The sequence below is a fragment of the Psammomys obesus genome, unplaced genomic scaffold, assembly GCF_907164565.1.
Source record: "Psammomys obesus unplaced genomic scaffold, mPsaObe1.curated_primary_1811, whole genome shotgun sequence".
In the NCBI taxonomy this organism is placed as follows: domain Eukaryota; kingdom Metazoa; phylum Chordata; class Mammalia; order Rodentia; family Muridae; genus Psammomys; species Psammomys obesus.
The window spans coordinates 8,925,811-8,948,701 of record NW_026590663.1 but is presented as its reverse complement, the minus strand read 5'-3'; the positions used below and the strand labels follow the sequence as shown (position 1 = coordinate 8,948,701).

Here is a 22,891-nt window from a genome sequence, read left to right as displayed (position 1 = left end):
TATTTGAATTTGAAATGAGGAACTTCCAAGTTCACAGACCAGTTATGTCCAAATATATTTCAAGGGCACTAGAGAATTAAAGCCTAATGATTTCCTTGCTCAGCAGCTGGACTGTCTGTACTACCACCCCTTTGTTTAGTGATGATGAAAGTGGCTAATCCTTACAAGGAATATAGTTGCCTACAATTGCCAACAGAAGAAACACTGGCATCTCTTGAACACTGGCTCTTCTCAGGCTCAATACCTCCCCACTGAAAACACACTGCCACAGAAAACCTGGGAAGAGCCAGTGCAAAGCCGGAACTGCAGAGGGAGTGAAGCCAAGGACTGGCAGAGGGAGACACTCGCTCAATGATCTCTTCAGACAGTCACACTGGTGCTTGCAGTTCTCACAGGAACCCTGCCCTTCGAGTCTCACCTTTTCTTGCTCTCGGGTTGGTAGCCTCTGCCGTCTGCTATCTACTCTTTGTAAACCACACAGTAAGAGGCCAGCCTGCCTAGCAATTTCAGTCTCCCATCCAGAAGCCTTAGATTAATGCAGCTTCCCCACACCAAATTCTATCCACTTTTATTAATGTCTGTTAGAAAGGCAGATCTGTGTTATTAGAGAAAAATCAAATATTGCTGTCTTGTATGTGACTGATGAGGTTTCTTCCGGTCCAGCATCTTCCTTATGCACCTCTCTGTACAACTGTGCTCATTTCTTCCTCTCTAACAGTTGCTACTGAAGCGCTCCTCTACGGACAGGCATTTAAAGGCTCTAGGGAGTTTGGGCTGCCATCTTTTTCCTCTCCTCCTGACCCCGCTTCTTCTTCCTCCCCACACTCACAGAGATTTGCCTGCTTCTGCCTCCTGAGTAATGGGCTGAAAGCATGCAGCACCATGTCTGCTGTGTGTGGATCTTAAGAAGAAACGGTGCTGGCTAAAGGGACACACTCAACTCTGACAGACAGCTCTCTCCCACCCACAGTGACAGCACTCACGGCTCCACACTGGCCTGTTTGTTCTTATTAATTTTATTTTATGTGTGCAGGGTTCTGCCTGCAAGGATGCACGCCTGGCGCACACAGACGTCAGAAGGCGGCTTTGGGTGCCCCAGAAGTGGAGCGTCTAAAGACTAAGCTGACATCTAAGTGGGAACTGAAACCAGGCCCCGCGCGAACAGCAAGTGCTCTAAAGGCTGAGCCATCTCTTTAGCCAGGCGGCCCCATATTTCCTTAACTTCTTTCTTTCTTGTTAATTACTGAGCTTTCTGGTGTGGGCTTATCTGATATGGAGGAAATAGCTCCCTATTTTTATTTTTATTACTAGTGAGTTGAAATTTTTAAAATATATATATATTGGTTGTTTGTTCTTTTGCCTATTTTTTCTTATTAACTTGAAAGAAACATTAATTTGTTCTGTATATTAATTCCCTATCATGCCCGGTGTGCACCACACTTTAAAAATTACTATTTATTTATTTTTATTTGTCTGCCATGCAAGCCATGGTATGAGTATCGGTTTTCACCTCCTACTACCTGAGTCCCAGGTTGGACTCTGGTTGGTTAAGGCTTGGAGGCAAGTGCCTTCACCTGCTGAGCTAACTTGTTGACCCTACACCATATATTTTTCTGCCTACCTATTCTTTTAAAAAGATGTCTCTGTATATGTTACACACACACTCTCTCTCTCTCTCTCTTTCTCTCTCTCTCCCTCTCTAAAGCACATACGGATTGTAGTATTTGAATCTAGGCATTTCCCCAGCCAGGTAGAGGCCATCGAGGAAGCCCGCCTGCCTGCCCGCCTCTCTTCCTCCTGGCAGCGCTGCAGCTTGAACGCAGGTGCCTGCTGGGCAAGCCCTCCACCACGGAGCTGTACCCCGTCCCCTCTACTTGACAGTGTATACAGCACGGCACGGCTGCACATGCATGCTCTGAAAAGCCACCTGGGAGTGGGGACACAGTTCTGGATCCTAGCATTTGGGAGTCAGAGACAGGAGGGCGCCCTGGAGTTCAGTGCCAACTGCCTGAGTTACACGACACTGCACCCACAAAAGAGGAAGCCTGCTCTGCGTGGAGAGGAAGCTTGGAGCAGTGGACAGCAAAACCACAGTTCTCTGAGCCCCAGCCACGAAGATTCAGACTGGAGGGAAAACCCACACGGGGAGGCTTTCCATCCGCCAGGTGAGCCAGCGTGAAGCCAGCATTTAAGGCGGCTCCCTGCCCTTTCAGCCGTCTACATGTGGCACGGACCTACTACCCGAACACGCTGTGGACTCTAGTGCCCTCACTGTGTCATACTACCATCGACGTTCTTTCCAGAATCTTCACTGTCATCCCAAACAGGCCCTCTACTAAAACCCTCTCCCGTCCGGTAGCCTTCACTCTACTTTTATCACTAGGGCTTCACCTATTGGAGAATGCCTCATTTTGTGAGGTCATGTGTTCATTTCCCTTACTTTCACTCAGCATGTTTTCTACTCTTCGTGTAGGAAGGACCAGAGCCACAGAATAAAACCATCGAACACCCCTGACGGCAGACTGAACTAGGGAAAACAGGTGAGCTGCTGTGCGGAGCATGTGGGAAGGCCTCCTGACTCCAGCTAATCACTGCCCAGCTGCATCACCCCCAAGGACTGTCAATGCAAGAAAGACGGCCCCAGGGAAGGAGAAGGAGGCCAGCAAGTTCAAGGGGTGGCAGGAAAAACCATGGGACAGAGGAGCAAGTGAACTAGCCATACTGGGTAGGCTGTGCAGAGAGGATTCTGCAATTCCTTCCACAGGAGACTGCTACTCTATCTTTTCAGATGGCTCTCCCTCCACTGCACAGCCTCCAGAATCCAGAAGTCCTATCCAGCCAGCTGCAGCAGAGAACTGCCCTCCCCTCCCCACCACGTACCTTTGCTGGCTTGGAACTCACTATACAGACCAGGCTGTCCTCAAACTGGGAGACCCAGCTGCTTTGCTCCTGCCTCCCAAGTGCTGGATTAGAGGCTGCGTGCACAGCTACAGTCTGCTACTTGGGAGGCTGAGGCAGGAGCACCGCTTGAGCTCAAAAGTTCAAGACTTGGGGCTGGAGAGATGGCTCAAGTTAAGAACACTGGTTTTCCAAAGGCCCTGAGTTCAATTTCCAGCACCCACATGGTGGTTATTATTATCTATAATCAACAGGATCTGGTGCTCAGGCACACATGCAGACAGAATGTCAGGTAGGTAGGTAGGTAGGTAGGGAGCCAGGTAAACAGATAGATGCTAGATAGATAGTTGCGGGGAGGAGAGGGGGCTCATGCCTTTCTGGGCATGGTGACATATACTACCTTTAATTCTAAAACCTGGAGACGGAGACAGAGACAGTTCTGTGAGTTCAAGGTCAGCCTGGCCACATAGTGAGTTCTAGGACAGCCAGAGCTGTACAGTGAGACCCGGCTTAAAAAACAAACAAACAAAAAAGTTCAAAACTACTCTTGGCAACATAGAACCTACCCCACGCCCCAAATGGATGATTCTGCTAAGCCTTATTTCAACCTTCTGGAAGAGTGATTGAGAAAGAATTCTATTTATTTTTCTTCTTGTTGTATATGTGTTGGTTTTTCATGACGAGGTCTCATATTGCCCAGGTTGTCTGCAAACTTGCTGAAGCAGCTAAGGCTGGCCTTGAACTTAAACTTCTGGTCCTCCTTCCTTCACCTCCTAAGCACCGAGGCTACAGATGCTCACCACCATACTCGGCCAAGAAATACACACTTAAAACAACAGCACAAACATGAGAAAAACCCAAAGCACAAGAGCAGCAAGGCTCCGCCTCCTGAGCACAGGGGAAGCCAGCTCCGGTCAACGTCGTCCTGTCACTCCCGCCTATCTGCACGAGGCAATTGTCACTGTCTACAGGGGGCAGGGGCTGAGGAGCCAGTTTAGCAGTTAAGAATGCTCTTGTAGAGGACCCTAGGTGAAGATACTGTCTTCTGTATATTCTCTCTCTCTCTCTCTCTCTCTCTCTCTCTCTCTCTCTCTCCCTCTGTCAGCTTGAGGCCAGCCTGATCTACATGGCAAATTCCAGGCATGGCAGGGCTACACAGTGAGACCCTCTCTCAAAACAAAGCTTTTGAGAAGAAATAAAAAATAGCAAACCCACCCGGGTGCGGTTACACACGCCTGTAATCCCAGCACTCAGAAAGGCAGAGGCAGGTGGATCTCTGAGTTTGAGCCCAGCCTGGTCTACAAGGGAGTCCAGGACAGCCAGAGCTACAGAGAGACCCTGTCTCGAAAAGCCAAAAACAAACAAACAAACAAAAAAACCACAAAACACCTTAGTCTCCTAACATTAAGTATAAAAAAGGCAATTTTGCAAAAGCTAATAGCGATAATAAGATTGTGAGATGGTTAGTTTCCAAAGCACCTTCTTCCACAATACCTAATTTTCATTTTCTACAACTTTATCAGGCAGGAAGGCTCACAAAAGTGAGGCCCAGAGTTAATATATCTAGTGCTGCGACTAGAAACTAGATCGAGGTGTGTTTACAAAAAAAGGTAAACTATTTAATCTGCAGAGGATCAACAAAGCTAACAGCAGGCCAGCGTTAACTGGCTCCCTGGATGACTCAGAACACAGATCAGGCCTGTAGCAGGCACCTAACGTCAGCGCCATAGCATGCGAGTCACGTCCGCATCCTCAAGTGCAGCTAACGGACCCTGTCTGAACGACAACCCCGGTTCCCAGGACTTGCTCAGCTCAAGACCGTCACATACAGCCATAGGGTCTGAAAGCCGGAGTTAAACTCAGTCACACTTGCTTTATGCTAGACTATAAAGTAGAACTCAGACTCTCTCTCTCACAAGATAACGAGAACAAATGAGGTGCCCCTGTAAGGACAACAGTGCACCTTCCAACACGATAGAAATCCAAGGTGGTAAAGAGTTCATGACATTTTCATCCCAACATAACGAAGAAAAGTGGTCTTCGGTCAAAACAGAGCAAAAATATCAAACCTGTACCCTTAAAAAAAAAAAAATCAAGCTTAATATAAAAATTGAAAATACTTTGATTTCTGTGATTATAAAAGTAATCCATAGAAGAAAAAAACCCACAAAATTAATAATCCATAATTATTAACAAAGAAAATGACAACCATCCTGATGTCACCATGACTTACTAATCACTTAATTTTTATTTATACATATGAGCACTCTATCTGCATGTGTGCCTGCATGTCAGAACAGGGCACCAGATCTCACTATAGATGGTTGTGAGCTACCATGTGGTTGCCAGGAATTGAACTCAGGACCTCTGAAAGAGCAGACAGTGCTCTTAACCTCTGAGCCATCTCTCCAGGCCTTTAATCACTTAATTTTGATGCATATTCTTACAGACTTTACACATTTTGGAAAATGAAGTCAATCAGCACTAACTTAGTGTTCTCTGACTTAACAAAAAGGAAAAAAAAAAAATCTAGCCTTAGAAAATAAATTAAAAATAATAAAGTCCTAACCTCCTAAAATTAAGTATATAAGAAATGCAATGTGGCAAGCTGTTTGCTACCCATCACAGGTACTACTCTGCTGCAAGAGAGAACATTCCTTTAAGTACCCAACAGGTCACAGAGTAGTAAGTAACCGTCATCTTGGGCCATGGCCAGCCTCCTCCCATGTAGCCAGCATTCCTGTTATAATTTAACCACTAGTTAGGCTCTGTACTGTCAAGCCTTTCCGGTTATAAGCAATGCTGTCACAGACAGTAACAGACACTGCTGCTTCACTGGCGAGCAGCCCACACCTTTTACAGATGCCTCACACTTTTTATTTTCAGTTATGCGCACACATCTGTGTGGACATGCACATGAGCTTAGGTACTGCAGAAGCTGTAAGGGCTGGAGCTGAAGGCACAGGCAGGCCGCTGAGAGCACAGTGGCTGAGAACCAAGGTCGGGCGAGATGCTGAGCTAGCTGCCCCATGCTGGCACACATTCTTTAAGCTTTGCCCCACACGACCAGCCTGCCTTCTAGAAAGTCTGCCAGTTTATATGCTCACGGACAGTGTGTGCAAGTGCTCTTTCCCCACGCCTCTTGTCTATCCAGGGTTAGTCTGAAATTAAACACCCCTTTTGTGACTATTAAAAGGGAAAGGGTTCAAACTACTTAAAAAAGAGAGGCATTTGGCTCAGCTTAAGGTGAAAGTATATAAGGGAAACAAAAGAAAAGGCAGAGGGAGAAAATACCAGTATCCAAGTACTTTCTTATTGCTGTGAACTTTCCATTTAATCAGGGCTGGTCTTTTATCACCCTGCTTATTCCTCCTCATGTAATTTTTAAATGCTTATTTATTCAGTGTGGATGGCTTTGCCAGAGCACCTGAGAAAGCCAGAGCACCACTTTTGGGGGCCAGCTCCCTCCTTGTGCCACCTGGACTCTAGAGCCTGGATCCAGGTCATGGGGTGTGGTGGCTAGTGCCTTTTCCAGCTCACTGGGCTCCTTTTCCAAGATGCTGCAGCATGTGAGACTACTTGTCAAGCTCTAGTCTCGATCCTCAACTGTAGTGAGAAGACAAAGAGGGCTGAACGAGGGCAAACACGCAGGCGCACAGCAGTCTCTGGGTCTTGCTGCCATGAAGCGTCAGCTTCCCTGGTATCTGTCCCTGCACCATGCTCCACCTACCAAGCGTGTGGCATGGAGTGGGGATTACTGAGGTTCCCATGTTTTGCTTTCCAAACAGGAACAGTTTGCACCAATCTCTGGGGCTATTGGCTGCTCTTTGTGAAAATCAGCATCCTGGCATGTTTTCATCATCAGAACCTTGAACCATTTCAACGAAGACCTCAAATGTGGCAGCGAGGGAGAAAAACGCACATAGAAGAGGGGCCCACCCTAGCATCTTACACCAGAGGTTCAGCTGGCTTTACACGCACTCTATGGCTGAGGCAGGGTGGATCCTTAAAACCAACCACGCAGAATGGAAGCAGCACTAGATGACAACACCGACTATTAAAGGATGGAGTCTGCCGTTCTTTCTGAACAATTACTGAACTTCCCTTTAGTGTCTCCAATAATCAGAAGATCATCGTTTAGGTTTATAGCTTTGTGTACCCCAGGCTAATCCTGAACCCTTGTGATTCTCCTGTACCCATCTTCAGGTGCTGCGACCTTGGCTAGCCTCATCTTTATAAAGTGCAGCGTTACTTCTCATCAAGCCTCAGGTTCAGACCCATTCAGGGCACAGCTGACCACTGTGCCATTGTTTAGATGGCATGCTGCTTTAGGTGCTGGGCAGCTGAACTGAACAGCAATACAGAATAACAAGTCATTGCTCTAAAATTCTACCTGGAGAAACAGACCAAAAAGAAAAGTTGGGAAATAAGCCAGGCATGGTGGAACCTGCCTTTAGTCCCAGCACTTGGAGGCTGAGGCAGCTGCTCTGAGCCTGAGGGCAGGCTGGTCTACATAGCAAGTTCCAGTTCAGCCAAGGTTACATGGAGAAACCCTGCCTCAAACTCCCAACAGTCTCAGGTCAAACTAATCCCAAGCTGAGAGTCTCCCTCCCGAGCACAGAGACCCGGGTCAAAGGAGGGAGCTTGTCAGCAGAGAGGAGGGTCACACGTATGTGCGCCACCAGGAGGCTCTCCAAGGCCGCCACACACTAGTCTGTCTCAGGCTCAGGCCACATCAGCAGAGACAAGGCGAGAGGAGCAAGGGAGGCCTGCCCATCTGCATGCCTGCCTCTGAGTCTCCTCACGCCCCGCCCTGTACCTGGGTCATTTTGTCCACAGAGACTGGAATCCCGTCGATGGTGAGGGGCGGCAGCTCCGAGTTAACCTCCTGTGGCGCGGGGGCGTGCTCTGCCAGCGCCGACTCCAGGTCCTCCAGGATCATGCTCTTGTACTTCCGCACCTGCAGGGAATTAAGGGCAGCCATAAACAAGATGCTCAACAGCCAGGGAAGGCCGGTGCCAGGCAACAAGGAGGAGGCGGGGCTGGCCTCCCTCCACCACTGCCACGCCCCAAGAACAAACAGTCCTCCAAGCAGAGGGTGAAAACACCCACTGGCCCCAAAGACACACACTGCACAGAACCAAGTGAAAAGATGATGAAATTTTAGGTAACAAACAGTAGGAAGGATCCCATGGGAAACATTCTACAGAAATTGTGCGGTAAAAAGTCCTAATTTTCTCAGTCTGCGTCTCCCGGCCACATCTAATGTGACAAACTGTCAAAGCTAACTGTCAAAGTCATTTCCCAGGTCTGAGGACTCCCTATGGATGTGAAACCGCTGCTGTTTCTCGAGACAGCCAGGTACCACACAGACGGAGACCCAAGTGCTTAGGGCTCTGGACTGAGCAGACCCAGACAAAGCCAGAGACAGACAGTTCACCCGAGTGCCCACAGCAGCACTACTCGCAAGGCCGCAGGCCGGGGAGCCCGCTGCTCGGCCTGTCCTCCCTTCAGGTGATCCCCGGAGATGGGCAACGTCAAAGCCGCACTGCCTCTACATGTCATCCCAGTTCTGCAGCCCTGACTATTCCTCACCACTGTATCGAGAGGGGTCAGGACAGCAGAACCTCCCGGCCTGGCAGCACAAGGGCGTGTGCGCACCCTCATGAGCAGGAGGAGGGTGAACACGGCATCCAGAGCCAGCAGCAGGGGCTTCTTCACTTGGAATACACACGGGGATGAGGGTGTCTCCAGGAAGAACAAAGCCAGGTATTATGAAAATATGACTAGACAGGATGGGAAATTAACTTGTTTGCAGGCCTTAAGGCATTCTCATGAGGGCAGAGAAACAAAATGAATTTTGGCAAGAAGTTCCAATAATGTTTTCTGCTCACTGAACTCACTTCCTTTCTGGTGTCTCATTGCGAGCCTTGAAAGAGAAAGAGCCCATACTCTACCTCACCAACCTGAAAAGCAGTAACCAGGCCAAGGTCCAAAGCTACAGAATCCTCCAGCTAGGAGGGCTAAGGGCATGAAAGAAACAGGAGTCCAAACACCAGCCTCACACTAACTTGGCTGATTCAGTTTTATACTAGTGCAAAGAGAAGTCTCAGACATCCTCGCCGGCACGTGATTATGACAGAAGTCATAATCAAGGATTGTATCAAGGATTACAAAAGGCTTCTATTTTTTGGGTTTTTATGCTTCTAATCCACAAAAGGGCTTGGGGGATGAAACAAAGCCTGACTTTTCTAAGTCTAGGTTCTTTGCACTTAGGTTATCAAGTTGAATTCATGTGTGCAGGCCCACAGGAGGAATGAAAACGGTGTAAAAACACTTGCTTGTGGCGGTGATGCCTGGTATTCGAAGTCGGGAAAACACCGGGTTACTGCCACGACGTTAGTCTGTATCAAGTACACCACTTATAAATCTGAAAAGGCAGCTTCTGGTATTTTGCTAAACTTAACAATGCTATATAATTCCTTAATGCTGATACATGGGGCTGCAGACATGGCTCAGTAGGTAAGAGCACGGGCTGCCCTCCCAAGGTTCAATTCCCAGCACCCACATGGCAGCCCACAACTGTCCGTAACGACAATTCCCAATTTCAAGGAATCGGACACCTTCATGCTCATGCACATAAAATAAATTTTAAAAATGCTGATAGTATGTTTTTGAGTAATTTGCAACAAGATTCCGGTGAAAACAGCACCCCCAGTTAAGCTTGCTTAATAAAGCAGATTTCCCACAATCATAAAGCTGCTGTTTCAATTCTTCTCATCTCTCAATTCGGAGATGCACCCCCCCGCCCCCAACTTCCCACCCACAAACCTCATTTTCAGTCTCCTAAAATCACAGTGCATCTAAAACGGTTGGTCTGCCTCCCTCCAGAATGCTATTACAGGCATGTACCAAGACAACTGGTCAGGTGCCCAGTGGAACCCAACACTTTGTGCACTGGCCAAGGGCTCTAGCAGCTGGCGCCATCCTCAGCCCTGCACTGGCTTCTTACACAGAACGGCACCTGCGTGAAACAGCTCTGGCCACCGAGTCAAGCGTCAGCTAGGTTCAACAAAGACCAACCATCTGCTCTGGCTACGAAAGAACACCACCACCAAGGAACCTTTCGACCACCGCCCCGGGCCGATCCTCTTAGTTTCAAGCTGCATAAAGCATCTGAAAACCAGTTGGTGGCCCCTTCCATCCTTGAGCACTGAAATGGAAAGAAGTAAAAGTGAAAACTCTCCACAAAGCAAAGGCCGCGGCACTCAGCTCAGACTTACCACGTTCTCCAAGGGCGCTGCCCCGAACACCTTGAACACGGGGTTGGGCTTGGAGGGTGAGATGCACAGAACAATGGCCTGCTGGCCCACTCGGGTGGTGTACTCATCCAGGGTGGCCCGCAGTTTCCTGAGCAGAGTGGAGCACACCATTACAGGGGGCGACACGCTGTCCGGGCACAGACATGAGGGGGAGCCTCATAGGCATCTTGTGAAATACGAGGTTGGGAAGGAGGAGGGAGTGGGATCCTGTCAGAGGAAGTGTGTTCGTGTTCTCTGAAGCCCATCACATGGATGTGTGGGACTTATGCCTTGGGATGCAGACACGACAACATTTAATATAGCGAGTCATTAACTTCTTTTTATTAGTTTTTGGGAGGCAGGGTCCTCTACAAAACTCCAGCTGTCCTAGAACTCACTATATAGACAAAGCAGACCTGGAACTCACAGAGATCCACCTGCCTCTGTCTCCGAGTGCTGGGACAAAGGTGCAATACTACACCAGCCAAGTGTCAACACCAATATTTCTATTGACACTTTTAAGGATGACTGCTGAGATGTCACTCACAGACTTGCTGTCTCTATAACAAAGGTGGCCCAAGCAACAAACGTCTCTCTATTGATAGTCACTATTCATCTCACATTCATGTTTTATCCAAAAAGATACTGTGACTAACTGTTGTGGGTCAGTGTGGCGAGCTCAATGGTAAAGGTGCACAGGGGCTAACCCTGAGACCCTGACGAGAGAATGGAAGAACCAGCCAGCAAGCTATGCCCTGGCCTCCAGACAATGTGCCGTGACCCTGCACCCCCCCACTACACACAAAATAGATAAATGCAGGGGCAAGTACGACTGCTTCGGATTTAGTCGGTTAATTTTTTTGTTATTTTATGTATATGAGTGCTCTAGCTGCATGTAGGGCAGCAGATCTCACTGCAGGTGGTTGTGAGCCACCGTGTGGGTGCTGGGAATTGAACCCGGGTCCTCTGGAAGAGCAGCCAGTGCTCTTAACCACTGAGCCATCTCTGCAGCCCTCGTTGGTCAGTTTTTGAGGCAGGTCTCCTGTGGCCCAGGCTGGTCTGAATGAAGCTCCTCCTTTTGTCAAGCCCTCACGTGCCAGGTTTGCGGGTGAGCACCACTATGCCACTACTGTGAAATAGACACACTGTCCTAGTTCGCCTCAACTGGCGAAAGGCACAGCTAAAGGGAGGAATCCATCCAGATTAGACTGGCCTGTGGGCACGTCTGGGAGGAAGTTATCTTGCCTGCTAACTGATATAGGAGGGCCCAGGCCCTGGCCAACAGCACCATTCCCTAGGTTATGTCAGAAAGGTAGTTAGGTAAAAGCCTGTGAGTGGTGTTGCAGTGTAAACCTCTAATCCCAAGGCAGGCAGACTTTCGTCAGTTGAGGCCAGCCTGGTCTAAGAGGTGTTCCTACACAGAAAACAACAACAGTAATAATAATAAATAAATAAAGCAAACCCCAAGGATACAAAACAAATCCATAAAGCCTGCAAGGGAGCAAGCAAGCAGCATTCCCCAGGGTCTCTGCCCAGTTCCTGCTCTGCCTTCCCTCACTTGACCTTTATCACAGCTATGGAAAGAAACTAGAGCACAAACCCATAGTCCTTTGCAAATGAGGAGAAAAGGAGTTTCTGTAGTAGCTGCACTTATCTATGGGAGTCGGGTCCACCCCAACTGGTTATCTCTAAGTTGGGACAGAGTTAAACCCTTTGCACACTGTGTTTTTCCTACACATCCATCTCAATGAGAGTTTACTCCATAAGCTAAGTACAGTAAGAGACGAACAGTAACTACTCCTAAACACAATTATAACAGAGGACCTGGGTTTGATTCCTGGTACACCACTAGGTAGCTCACAAACGTAACTCCAGCTTCAAGGAACTCAATACCTTTGGCCTCGTCAAGCACACATAAACCCAGGCAGGCACACAGCCCCTCTTCTAGCCTGTGTGAGCCCAGACACTTACAGAGTGCACAACATACACACAGGCAAAATAATTAAATGAAAATCTTAAAATAAAAATATTCAAATTATAGTAAGATACTTAGTAAAATTATTTGAAACTTATTTATTTTATAACTTTCCATTCAACATTTTGTACTATGGTTTACCATGGAGGTCACTGCAACCACAGAAAGCAAACTCTCTGATGTAAAGTGAGAATACAGGGTGGGAGCAAGAGACACCTGCCCTTTCCCTCTGAGGCAGAGGGGTCACCCTACAATTCATAATAGCAAACAGGAAATCCAGCAGCATTTCTTGAACGAAGGCTGATATTCACTGCCTCCAATCCTCTCTGCTCTTTCTTGAAACAGTGTCTTGGTGTGTAGGCCAGGCTAGCTTGAAACCCATGAACCGTCGCCTGAGTCTCCTAAGAGCTGGGAGCATGAGCAGGAACCACCACCCAGCTTGCTGACCTGACAGGACTAGGGTTTGCTTTCCTCTCATCACTCCTCTCAGGCTCTCCCTGGCTGCCTTTTTTCAATGACCACCTTAACTGGGTGTGGTGGCACACACATTTAACCCCAGCACTGAGAGACAGAGCAGGCAGTTCTCTCTGAGTTCAAGGCCAGCCTGGTCTATATAGAACGCAGGACAGCCAGAGCTACATAGTGAAACCCTGTCTCAAAAATAAAAATTAAAAATAAATAAATAAATAAATAAACTGACTACCTTGGCTTTTAATAACTCCCTCTGTCTGAAATGACATGAACATGGTCCCTCTTTCAGCTCCTCCCAGCTCTGGGCAAAGGCTACCTCAACAACAGGATTTCTCAGACCATTCTTTGAATAACAGAGAAACAATTATGTTCTTTGACCTCCTGAAATATTTTCTCTCATCTCTTTGCTCCCCACAATTGTCTATTCTCATTTAATACTGAATGAGAAAAGGAAGTAAAAGGACATGAATGCCCTAGGTCTGGTGGAGGAGATGATTACTGTAGATGAAAAGGGAGAGCATAGCCAGAGGCAGAGACATCCGGGAGAGACCACAGTGGACATGACCCTGAGCCATGTGAGGAAAGGATTTGGGGAAGGAGCTGCTGACCAGGATGGGCAGCCTGGACCAAGAGACTGACCAAGGGAGTGGCAGAGCTAAAATGGCTGAATCATATATACACGGAAGGGTAGTTCAGTCCAGTTCAGCCCAGTTCAGTCCCTGGGCTGGAGAAGTTTAGGGTAGGGACGGGGTGTGCCACCCATACCCTGTAATAGGTATGGACTGAGGGATGCTGGGAGAAGATGGCAGCAGACCAGCTCTGATATATTTAATAGGCACCTTAGCCATTGTCCCAGGGCTTGAGACTTAACAAGTATAGTGTATGTTCGTTTTCTTTCTCTCTCTTTCAGAACATAAATTCTTTAAGGGGCTTTACTGTTCAGTGTTATACTCCCAATGTCTAGAGTGCGACCTGGAACACAGCAGGCACACAAACTTCCCTGGATGAATTAATGTGGCCTTTCTTCCTTCCTTATCTTGAGACACTATCTCCCTGTGTAGCCTTGGTTGTCCTGGAACTCACTGGACAGAACTCAAGACCAGACTGGCCTTGAACTCAGAGATCCACCTGCCTCTGCCTCCCAAATGCTGGGATTAAAGGTGTGTGCCACCACAGCTGGTCAATACTATACATCTATGACATCCTATTTTCTAGATTTTCATCAGTTTAATTTCATGGAAGTGATTCCAAGCCTAACCCTGTCATGGTTCGAGGAGTACAGTAAGGAGTGCTCTAGCTGACACCCACACAGGAAGTGTGTGAGCAGCAAGAAGGGTAAGCCAGCCCTCACCGAAGCAAGCGTGTCTGCTGTCTCTTACGGATAGACGGGTTAGACTCAAACACATGAGGCCGCTTCCGTTTCTTCCCTGTTGCCACAGCAGCAGCAGCAGCCATTCCCACAGGACCTGAAATGGTAAGTATGTGGTGAGATTAGGCAGGAGCCTGCAAGGGTACAAGACAGAAAAGAACACACTATCGGTGAGACCAGAATGCTTATGACATTATCTATGTTCTTTAATACAGTTTCCCAAGAACCACGTTTATATCAGTCCTTTAAGAAGCAAATGGTTCCCACCTTCCCACCGCATACCCTGCCTCTGCATGAGGCTGTGCTTAGTTTCGCTAGCATGCCCACACTGTTGGGACAGGGTTTTCAAAGGTACCAGGAAACACCCCAGCACTGAGAGAGAGCCCTGCCCACACTGAAACAAGCTAAGGGCTTGACACTGCACCTCTTGTTCCCGGGCCTCTCACTAATCCAAGACTCCAACAAGTTAAGGAACTAGAAGAACTCCGAGAACCTGGCACATTCCCATCACCCATAAAGGGCCATCCGGAAGACTAGCAGCCAAACTGGACCGTGTGGCCTGAAGGAAGACAGCAACCACAGGTGCCAATGATATGTGGAGCCTGGCCAAGGAGACAAATACTCCAATGGAAAATATTAATAAAGCTGGCATAGCTGTCCTGAAACTACCTCGCAAAGGTCTTGGGGATTTTTGGGAAGGGCAATTCTAAGGAATTACTATTGCAGTTTTGGTACCTCAGGGTTAAGACAGCATTTGACCTTTATCCTTTCTTGCCAACCCTATAGAAGGCTTAGACGAAACTGAAATTGTTAACAATACATTCCCGTGTGGACTCTAAATGGGTGGGCTGTAGTGAGCCTCTCCACAGTTCTAGACAGGCTTCTGTCTGCAGGCTGCTCAACCCTATCACAGAAGAACCTCTGACAAACCCTAGAGCAAGCAAAAGCCAGAGGAACGGCTCACTCCATCATAAACATATGGTAGGGATTGTTTCTTTTTCTTTTCCCAGGGTCTTACTATATAACCCAGACTAGCCTGGAACTTAAAGTGATCCTCCTGCCTCTGTTTTCCAACTGTTGGAATTACAGGCACCATTGTACTCAACTAGCTGTAAGGGCAAAATCTTAATTCTACTGCCCCCAACATTTTATTATAAAACTGGCAATATTTTAGCGTAAGATCCATTCTGAATAAAATTTTGTGTGCAAAACAGTATTATCTAGTACATTCACAATGTGCAGACTTCTAGAACTTATCTGTCTTACCTAACTGAAATCAGCCCTCCTTCCCCTCCTTTCAGCTTTCTGAGTCCCCTGTTGGACAGGCTGAGCTTAGAGTCATGAAGTAACCGAGGGTGGCCCTGAACTCCTGAGCCCCTGCTGTCCTCTGAGACTAACAGGTGTGTGCTATCATTCTCAGCTTGTCTGTTGTCAGGCCTGCTCTCTCCCAACTCCCTTACTCCGCTAGTCCTCCTGCTCTGACGAATGCTGGGCTGGGCAGGCACTCTGGCTCTAACCACTGCGCTGTACCCCAGCCCTGAAATTACCTGCTGACAGCAGTTCCAGCCCTCCTCCCCTTCACCCTGACAACATTCGCCTATGTTTATGTTTCAAGTCCACAAGGTGGAAGTCCACAGCACCCGTCCTTCTGTAACTATTAGTCCTGTTAGTTTGGCCTATGCTGTCACATCCGGCAAGAGCCCCCCTCTCAAGGCTGTGTCGTGTGTGTATGGGTGTGAGTTCCTCTGGCCTTTCATTCACAGAAAGACATCTCAGTTGTTCTCACAGACCGGCCACCGTGCAGGAGGCCGCAGTGTCTCTTTGGGATGCAGTCATTTGGTTACTTGGAAGGAGGCCTTCCTGGAGAAAATGCCTCACCCTTACAGCAGCGCTGTTTAGATCCGCACACTGCGCACAGAGGACCGACTGCTCGCAGTCTTACCAACGCTTGCCATCTTTGGCTAGCTTTGGTGATGGCCACTCTCTTAGGCTCGCGGCTCATCTCACCGCGTTTCCTGTGACACTGGGTATCTTTTCATGAGAGATGTCTATTCAAATTCTTTGACCATTTTAAAGTACCAGGTTGGTTTTACCACTCTCTTGCTACTGAACTGTCAGAATTAAAGATTTTATCATAAAAAAGTTTAAATGCACAAGGAAAGCTGAAAGAACTTTAACCTCTTACCACACACAGACTCTATTTGTTTCTTGGCGCACTTCAAAGTAAATTGCAAACGCCGACATAATACCCTCAAATACTTCCGCAGGCTCCTCGTCAGCTAGATTCACCAATGTTTGTAAGGGTTTGCTTATTTTTGTGGTGTGTGTGAGTACACGCATGTGGTGTGTGAATATCCATGTTCAGGTTCTCCCTGAACTTGGATTCTCAAATTTGGCCATGCAGGCTAAGTTTGTAGGTCCCTGATCTGATGGCTTTTTAAATGCAAATATGAACCACCCCCCGACCCCCAAAGCTGACTTTAGGGCTGCATACACTAATCCTATTATTGAAATGTAAACACAAGGGCCAGGAATAGGCAAAGCGACTTAGAAGATAGCAAGGAAGCGCCCAGCCTTTCACACAGCCTGAAGCTGGGGTCACGCAGACTGTGGGACATAGCTGTCATTGACAAGGGGGAGAAGACTAGACTATCAAAGACATGGCGCTGACTGTCACACTCAACTCTGGACAGGCCATTCAAGCCAATCCTGCCCAACAAACACCCGGCTGGGCAGGAAGAAGAGGCCGGACACAGCAAGTGCAGGATGAGGGGTCAGGGCTCCAGCACACCCCGCAAGGGGTGCGAGTTAGCACCTGGTTTGGCGATGTCCAATACGCTGAAAACGTGCCTATCTTTGGTCCCTCAGCTCCCCTCCTGGATACCTTCACGCAGTGTGTCAAGTCCACTTGTGGAAATCTAAGCACTGGAGAGACTGAGGCAAAAGGACTGAGAGCTCAAGGCCAGACTGAGCTGCACAGATGGCTCTGTGCTTGGGCGCACATGCTCCTCTTCACAGGCCTCAGCCTCAGCCCTTATGTTCCCAGCACCCACGCTGAAGTGCTCACAACTGCTTGCTCCAGCTCCAAGAAGCTGCCTCTCCCGGCTCTGCAGGCAGTACACTCGCATGCCACCCCCAGACACATCACTGAAAATAAAAATATTTCAAGAGCACCATTTCAAAAAATCATTCCACAGAATTTTCTTTTTTTCCCATGAAACACGCACGCACACACACACACACTTTAATAAAGGAAGGGTCAGGGAGATGGCTTAGTAAGGAAAGGCACTCACCCTGCAAGCATGACTGGGGTTCAGATCCCTGGAGCGCAGGTAGAAGCCATCATACAACAACAATACACATTTTGTTTGCTTGGTTTGAGACAGGGTCTCACCATGAGGCCTGGTTGGTCTGGAACTTACTATGCAGATCAAGCTGGCCTTAAGCTCACTGAGACCTGCCTGCCCCTGTCTCTCAAGTGATGGGGATTAAAAGCGTGCATTACCATGCTCAGCTTTAAACAATTTGTTTTTAAACTTTTTATAGAAAATTAATGCTAAATAAATAAAATGCTAAACAGAAACAAAAGTTCAGAGTGGTATCATTAACCTAAAATTTAAAGCATGCAGAACAATGGCAACTATATTTACGGATACGGATACATGCACATACAGCGAAAATGCAAAGAAACTGAAGGGAATAAAGGAACACAGAATACTTGTGGCCTCAGCAGAAGGATAAAAACAAGGTTAGGAGGTATGCTAGCTGGACATGAGTCTGCATACCTCTACCACCAGCGCGCAGAAGCTGAGGGGAGAGGACCAGCCATACAGCCAGACACTGTCACACGGGGAGGGCGGGGGACAACTCACAAGTTTCACCTGCATCTGCAATGCTTACTTCCAAAGAGACGAATAAACAGACAAAGGAATGAATGAATTCGCCAGGCATGGCTGTGCACGCCCTCAACCCCAGCATGTGAGAGAAGCAGAGGCAGGGAGACCTCTGAGTCTGGAGTATGGGGAACACTAAAGTTTCTTTTTTCTTTTTTTATGTGCATTGGCGTTTTCCCCGTGTCTATATCTGGTGAGAGTGTCAGATCCTATGGGACTGGATGCTGGGAATTGAACCCAGGTCCTCTGGAAGAGCAGCCAGTGATCTTAACCACTGAGCCAACTCTCCAGCCCCAATACTAATGTTTCAACTGCATCTATGTTTATTTCCAAATGAATGTGTGAATAAACAAATAAATAAATCGGCCAGGCATGGTGGTGCATGCTTTAATCCCAGAATTTTGGGGAGGCAGAGGCAGGTAGATCTCTGAGTTCCAGGATGCCCAGGGCTACACAGAGAAACCCTGTCTGGGAAAAAAAAAAAAAAAAATCAAACCAAACAACAACAACCAAACAATGTGGGTTCCCAGAAGATGGCTCAGTGGGCTAAGGTGATTACTTCCAGCTCAGCAAACTGAATCCCCTCTCTGGGGAGCACATGGTAGGAAAGAGCATGTCAAAGAGCAGCTGACAACACGGGGAGCGAGCGTGTGCGTGCGTGTGTGTGTGTGCGAGTGTGTGTGTGTGTGTGTGTGTGTGTGTGTGCGCGCGCGTGTATATATGTGTGTGATGGTGGCCTTGACTCTTTGCTATATTCCAACGTCACAGTTTTTCAAGAGTCAAGATTTTATGCTTGTCAGACAACTCATGAAACCTCGTTCTCAAGACCGCAACTGTGACTAGAACATGTGAATTCTTGTCTACTTCTATCTACTCCCTCAGAGAAAAAGCTCAATTTTCTTTAAAATAAAGAAAAATGGGGGCTGGAGAGATGGTTCAACAGTTAAGAGCTCTTGTGGTCCAGGGGATCCACCACTGTCTCCAGCACCCACATGGCAGTCACAAACAGCCGTAACCACAGGAGCAGAGATCCAATACTTTAACTTCTGTGGGCACCAAGGACATATGTGGCATGCACGCACGCATACACACACACACACACACACAGAGCAAAACACTCATAAATCTAAAAAGACAAAACACGAAGTCCTGTGAAACTGACCCTGGAGACTCCTATAGAAACAGCTGATCACCGTGTGCGTGTGCGTGTGTATGCACAGGATACACGTGTGTTCCTTAGAAGCTACCCACCTGTTTGCCTGAAGAGTACCACCTGGTCTAGGCTGGCCAGCCGGAAGGCTCCAGCGTCTGCCATCTCTGTCCCTGGTGCTGGGGTCGTAAGTGATGGCCGCCATGCCTAGCCCCCCCCCCCCCCCCCCCGGGGGCTCACACTCAGGTCCTCACGCTCACACAGACAGCACTTTCTGTCCAGGCCAGCTCCCAAGGCCCTTCTCAACTTTTGTTCCCTTTGAGTCAACACTGATCCATAGCTGTCTGGACTGAAGAAAATTAGAAACATGTCTAATAGGCGACACATTAAGAACGGTCATTTGACTAGTCCTAGCAAGAGTCCCCAGCCAACAGCAAATGCGAGCAGTTAGGCTCAATCATAAGCGCGGCAGTTAATCAGGGCCCTGGAACCTCTGCAAATCTCTTGTTTACTGTAATTACAAGCGTGTGTGCCTCTACACCCAGCTCTGTGTACAAATCTTCACCCTGCAGAGCTCTAAGACCCAAGTGGTTAGACTCGTGTCAGCCCTCTGCACTGTCTTCTCTTTGGCTCACAGAGCTCAGCCACAATGGCCTTCTCGGCTAGGAGACGTCCTTGGTCTGAAATGCCCTCTCCCTGGCACTTCCCTGCGCCAATAAACCTGCCACTAGTGACAGCTTGGTCAAGAATCTACATATTGTGGTCTATCTAATTCTAACTCCTTGGTGGCAGCTCATTGGATTTGATGGGCCTGCTTTCACACTGGACAAACGAAAGACTTCAGTCCTTCCCTGTTCTTCTGTTTTGTTGTTTGTTTTGGGGACAAAGGTCTCCTTGTGTTGTGTAGGCTGCTCCTGAGCAGCTGGGCTCAGGCGTTTCTCCTGCCTCGGCCGCCTGACGGCAGACACTGCCATTATACCTAGGCAGCCCAAGTCTTTTGCTCAGTCCTCTTAGGAACTGAACCCAGGGCCTCACACATGCTAGGCATGTGTGACCGAGTCTCAGCTACACTGGCATCATCCTCACACCGTGACAATGCAGCACAGTGGCAAGGCAAAGCTTCTCTCAAAGCATCTTCCTCCAGGGAGAAGTTGGCCTGGATGCAGTTAGGATGCCCTCTTCTGGGAAGCAGAAACATTTCACAAAATGTTACAAACACTGAAACCCAGTGCCTTGCATATGCTGCCTAAGCAAAGCACTCTATCACTGAACTATATCCCCAGCTCCTCCCTTATCTTTTAAGTTTACCGTTCCAGAAATGGTACAGTGGGTAATCAGAGACAGTGACATTATTTATGCTCTTCTTCTCCACCGCACACAGTTTTAAATTGTAGTGCTGTGGCCTTCCCTGATAACTACTTTCCTGCCTTCTTTTTCCTAAAAAAGAACACTAAGCCCACCCCAGGAGAGTCTGTAAGTGTCTCCTCACCATGATGCTAAATGCACAATGTACAGAGACTATTACAAAACACAGCCAGCTTTTAAGTCACTTGGTATCCTGGAAAACTTCAAACCCATAAAAAAAAAAAAAAAAAAAATGGACCGAGCCAAATAAGGATCATAGTGATTTGATACTACCTAACAGAACCAAACAGAAACCATGTCCAGCATAGCACCTTAGGCCCCAAATTGTTTTTAACGATATTTTCCAAGCACACCACACAACGTTCATTTACATGGAACTGGTGTATGAAGAGTAGCCAACATGCACTAGAACCATCACTGACAGCAGACTCCCCCACAGCCTCTCAGAGAGAAGAATTACCAAACGAGCCAGAGAATGACACGGTTACTTGTAGAGCCCTGAAATCCTAAGAAGGATAAAGTGCCACAACCCACTCTCACTGGAGCAGCCAGGGCTGAGATGCACCACTCAGGGCGGGACTCTGGTCTAGCATGCGAAAGCCTGGGGTTTATCCCAGGACAAAGGGAAAGAAAAGCCAACCCTAGAATATATTTAACCTTGAAAATATTAAAATCTAACTATGTCATCCCTGACATCTAGCGTGACTAGAACAAGCGCCCCGGAAAAAACCAAAAGACTGTCAGAATGGAAGAGAACCAATGCCGTAACACTAGCACAAGTGACCCGGAACTCAACTCTCACAGAGCAGGCTAAAGTTGGAGATGCAGGCTTAAAAACTGTGATGAAGGGCTTGGGATGTAGCTCAGTGGTAGAGTACTTGCCTAGGATATGCGAGGCCCTGGGTTTGATCCCCAGCACTGAAAAAAAAAAATGATGAAAAGAAACGTGAGAGTGCTTGAATCCCAGGCTCTTCCGATAGGCATGAATCCACAAGTTAAGGTAAGAAGAGAGCTTCCAGCGCAAACATTACCTGCAGCAGCCAGGTGGGCAGTTACCTCGTCAGCTGCCGTGGAGTTGAGGATGTCCGAGTCGTCGTAGGACGTGTCCTCGGGGGAGGAAGGGGAGTCCTCGTCAGCGCTCAGCATGCTGTGCTCAGTGTAGGTGGCCACGTGAACCTGCTGCACTTGCTGAGCCACTGCGTGGGCGTCCATGGCAGCCATGTGCTCAGTCTGCGCCACTCCGTGCTCCTCCATGGAGATCACTGCTAGGCAAACGAGCAGGAGGGTCAATGGACAGTGCAACACCAGGCTTAAAATAAGGGGATTCTGTTGTTTTTTTAAGGAGCAGAGAAACTTTAACAAACCTCTGATTTTATTATTTATTATTATATGACCAAGGTGTGAAAAATTAAAATGACGAAAAAATAGACTAATTTTATGTGAAAAAACTTTTATAAAATTTCACTACAATAATACTAAATATCCTTGATACATGTGTAACAAAAAACCATATAAAATAGCCCAGCAACTAGCATTTGATATGGTGATTAAAAAAATACTTAGTAAGTGAAAGTTACGATTATTTTTGCATTTCAAAGATAAAGGAGAACAGCACTTGAACTCTGCTGTGTTCAGAGCTGCGCTCTCGTAAGCCCTGAGGTAAAGCAGCACCGTGGGGCAGGGGCCGCTCTCCTGTCACACAGTCTCTGCTCCCTCCTTCCACCAGTTCATTGTTTGTGAGGGGAAGACGGAGCACACGAACACAGACTTAAAAGTAAACACAATTACATTGACACCTGTTTGTCCTTCTCACTTTACAATCTATTGAGAGATATTAAAACCCTGACCTACCACATCATTTTTAAGTATCTCTACAATACTTCATTGTACAGCTGTGCTGCAATTTATGTAATTTATGTAACCAACCGCCTGCTGATGACGCAAAGCTGCTTCCAAATGTTTGTTGTTACAGACATTAGTGCAGTGAACATCCTTCACTATGAAATTCTAAGTCTTGGCTCCCACAATGTTTTTAAAGTGGAACTACCATATGATCTGGTGACAACTTCTGATACTTACCCAGAAAAACTGAAAGCAGGGTCTCAAAGAGCTATGTGCACAGCCATGTTTACAGCAGCGTTTTCACAACAGCCAAAAGGTGGAAGCTACCAAGTGTCCATCAACGGGTGAATGGGAAGCAAAATGTGATACATACGAACCACATAGCATTCCACCTTAAAAAGGAAAACAATGCAAATTAGCAATAGCGGGGATTTCCTCCACTTGATAAAGACCAGCTCTCAAAATGCCTATAGCCATCACCCTTACAGTGGAAATCTAGAAGCTTTCCCACTAAAAGCAGGAGCGGGACAAGGATGTCTCCTCTCTTCAACATTAGATTGGAACTCGTAGCTTACACAATAAGACCAGAGACAACAAAATAAGAGAAGGGAGAAGGGAGAGGAAGAG

General features: G+C 47.6%; 1 protein-coding gene across 6 annotated transcripts in view; it reads right to left on the bottom strand.

Moving 5' to 3' along the window:
- Positions 1-22,672, bottom strand: part of Nrf1 (nuclear respiratory factor 1) — a 61,456-nt gene extending 38,784 nt beyond the window's left edge. For 3 of the 6 annotated variants that reach the window (XM_055608172.1, XM_055608169.1, XM_055608171.1), the window contains exons 1-5: positions 22,502-22,672; positions 21,454-21,684; positions 13,997-14,111; positions 10,182-10,308; positions 7,718-7,858 (exon numbers count right to left, since the gene is read on the bottom strand). In XM_055608172.1, coding sequence (XP_055464147.1) covers positions 7,718-7,858; positions 10,182-10,308; positions 13,997-14,111; positions 21,454-21,676 — 606 coding nt within the window. In that variant the 5' untranslated portion in view covers positions 21,677-21,684; positions 22,502-22,672. Of the gene's footprint in view, positions 1-7,717; positions 7,859-10,181; positions 10,309-13,996; positions 14,112-21,304; positions 21,341-21,453; positions 21,688-22,501 lie in introns of all 6 variants that reach the window. The other 3 variants (XM_055608167.1, XM_055608170.1, XM_055608168.1) reach the window with 2 other exon arrangements.
- Between the last annotated feature and the right edge of the window lie 219 nt (positions 22,673-22,891).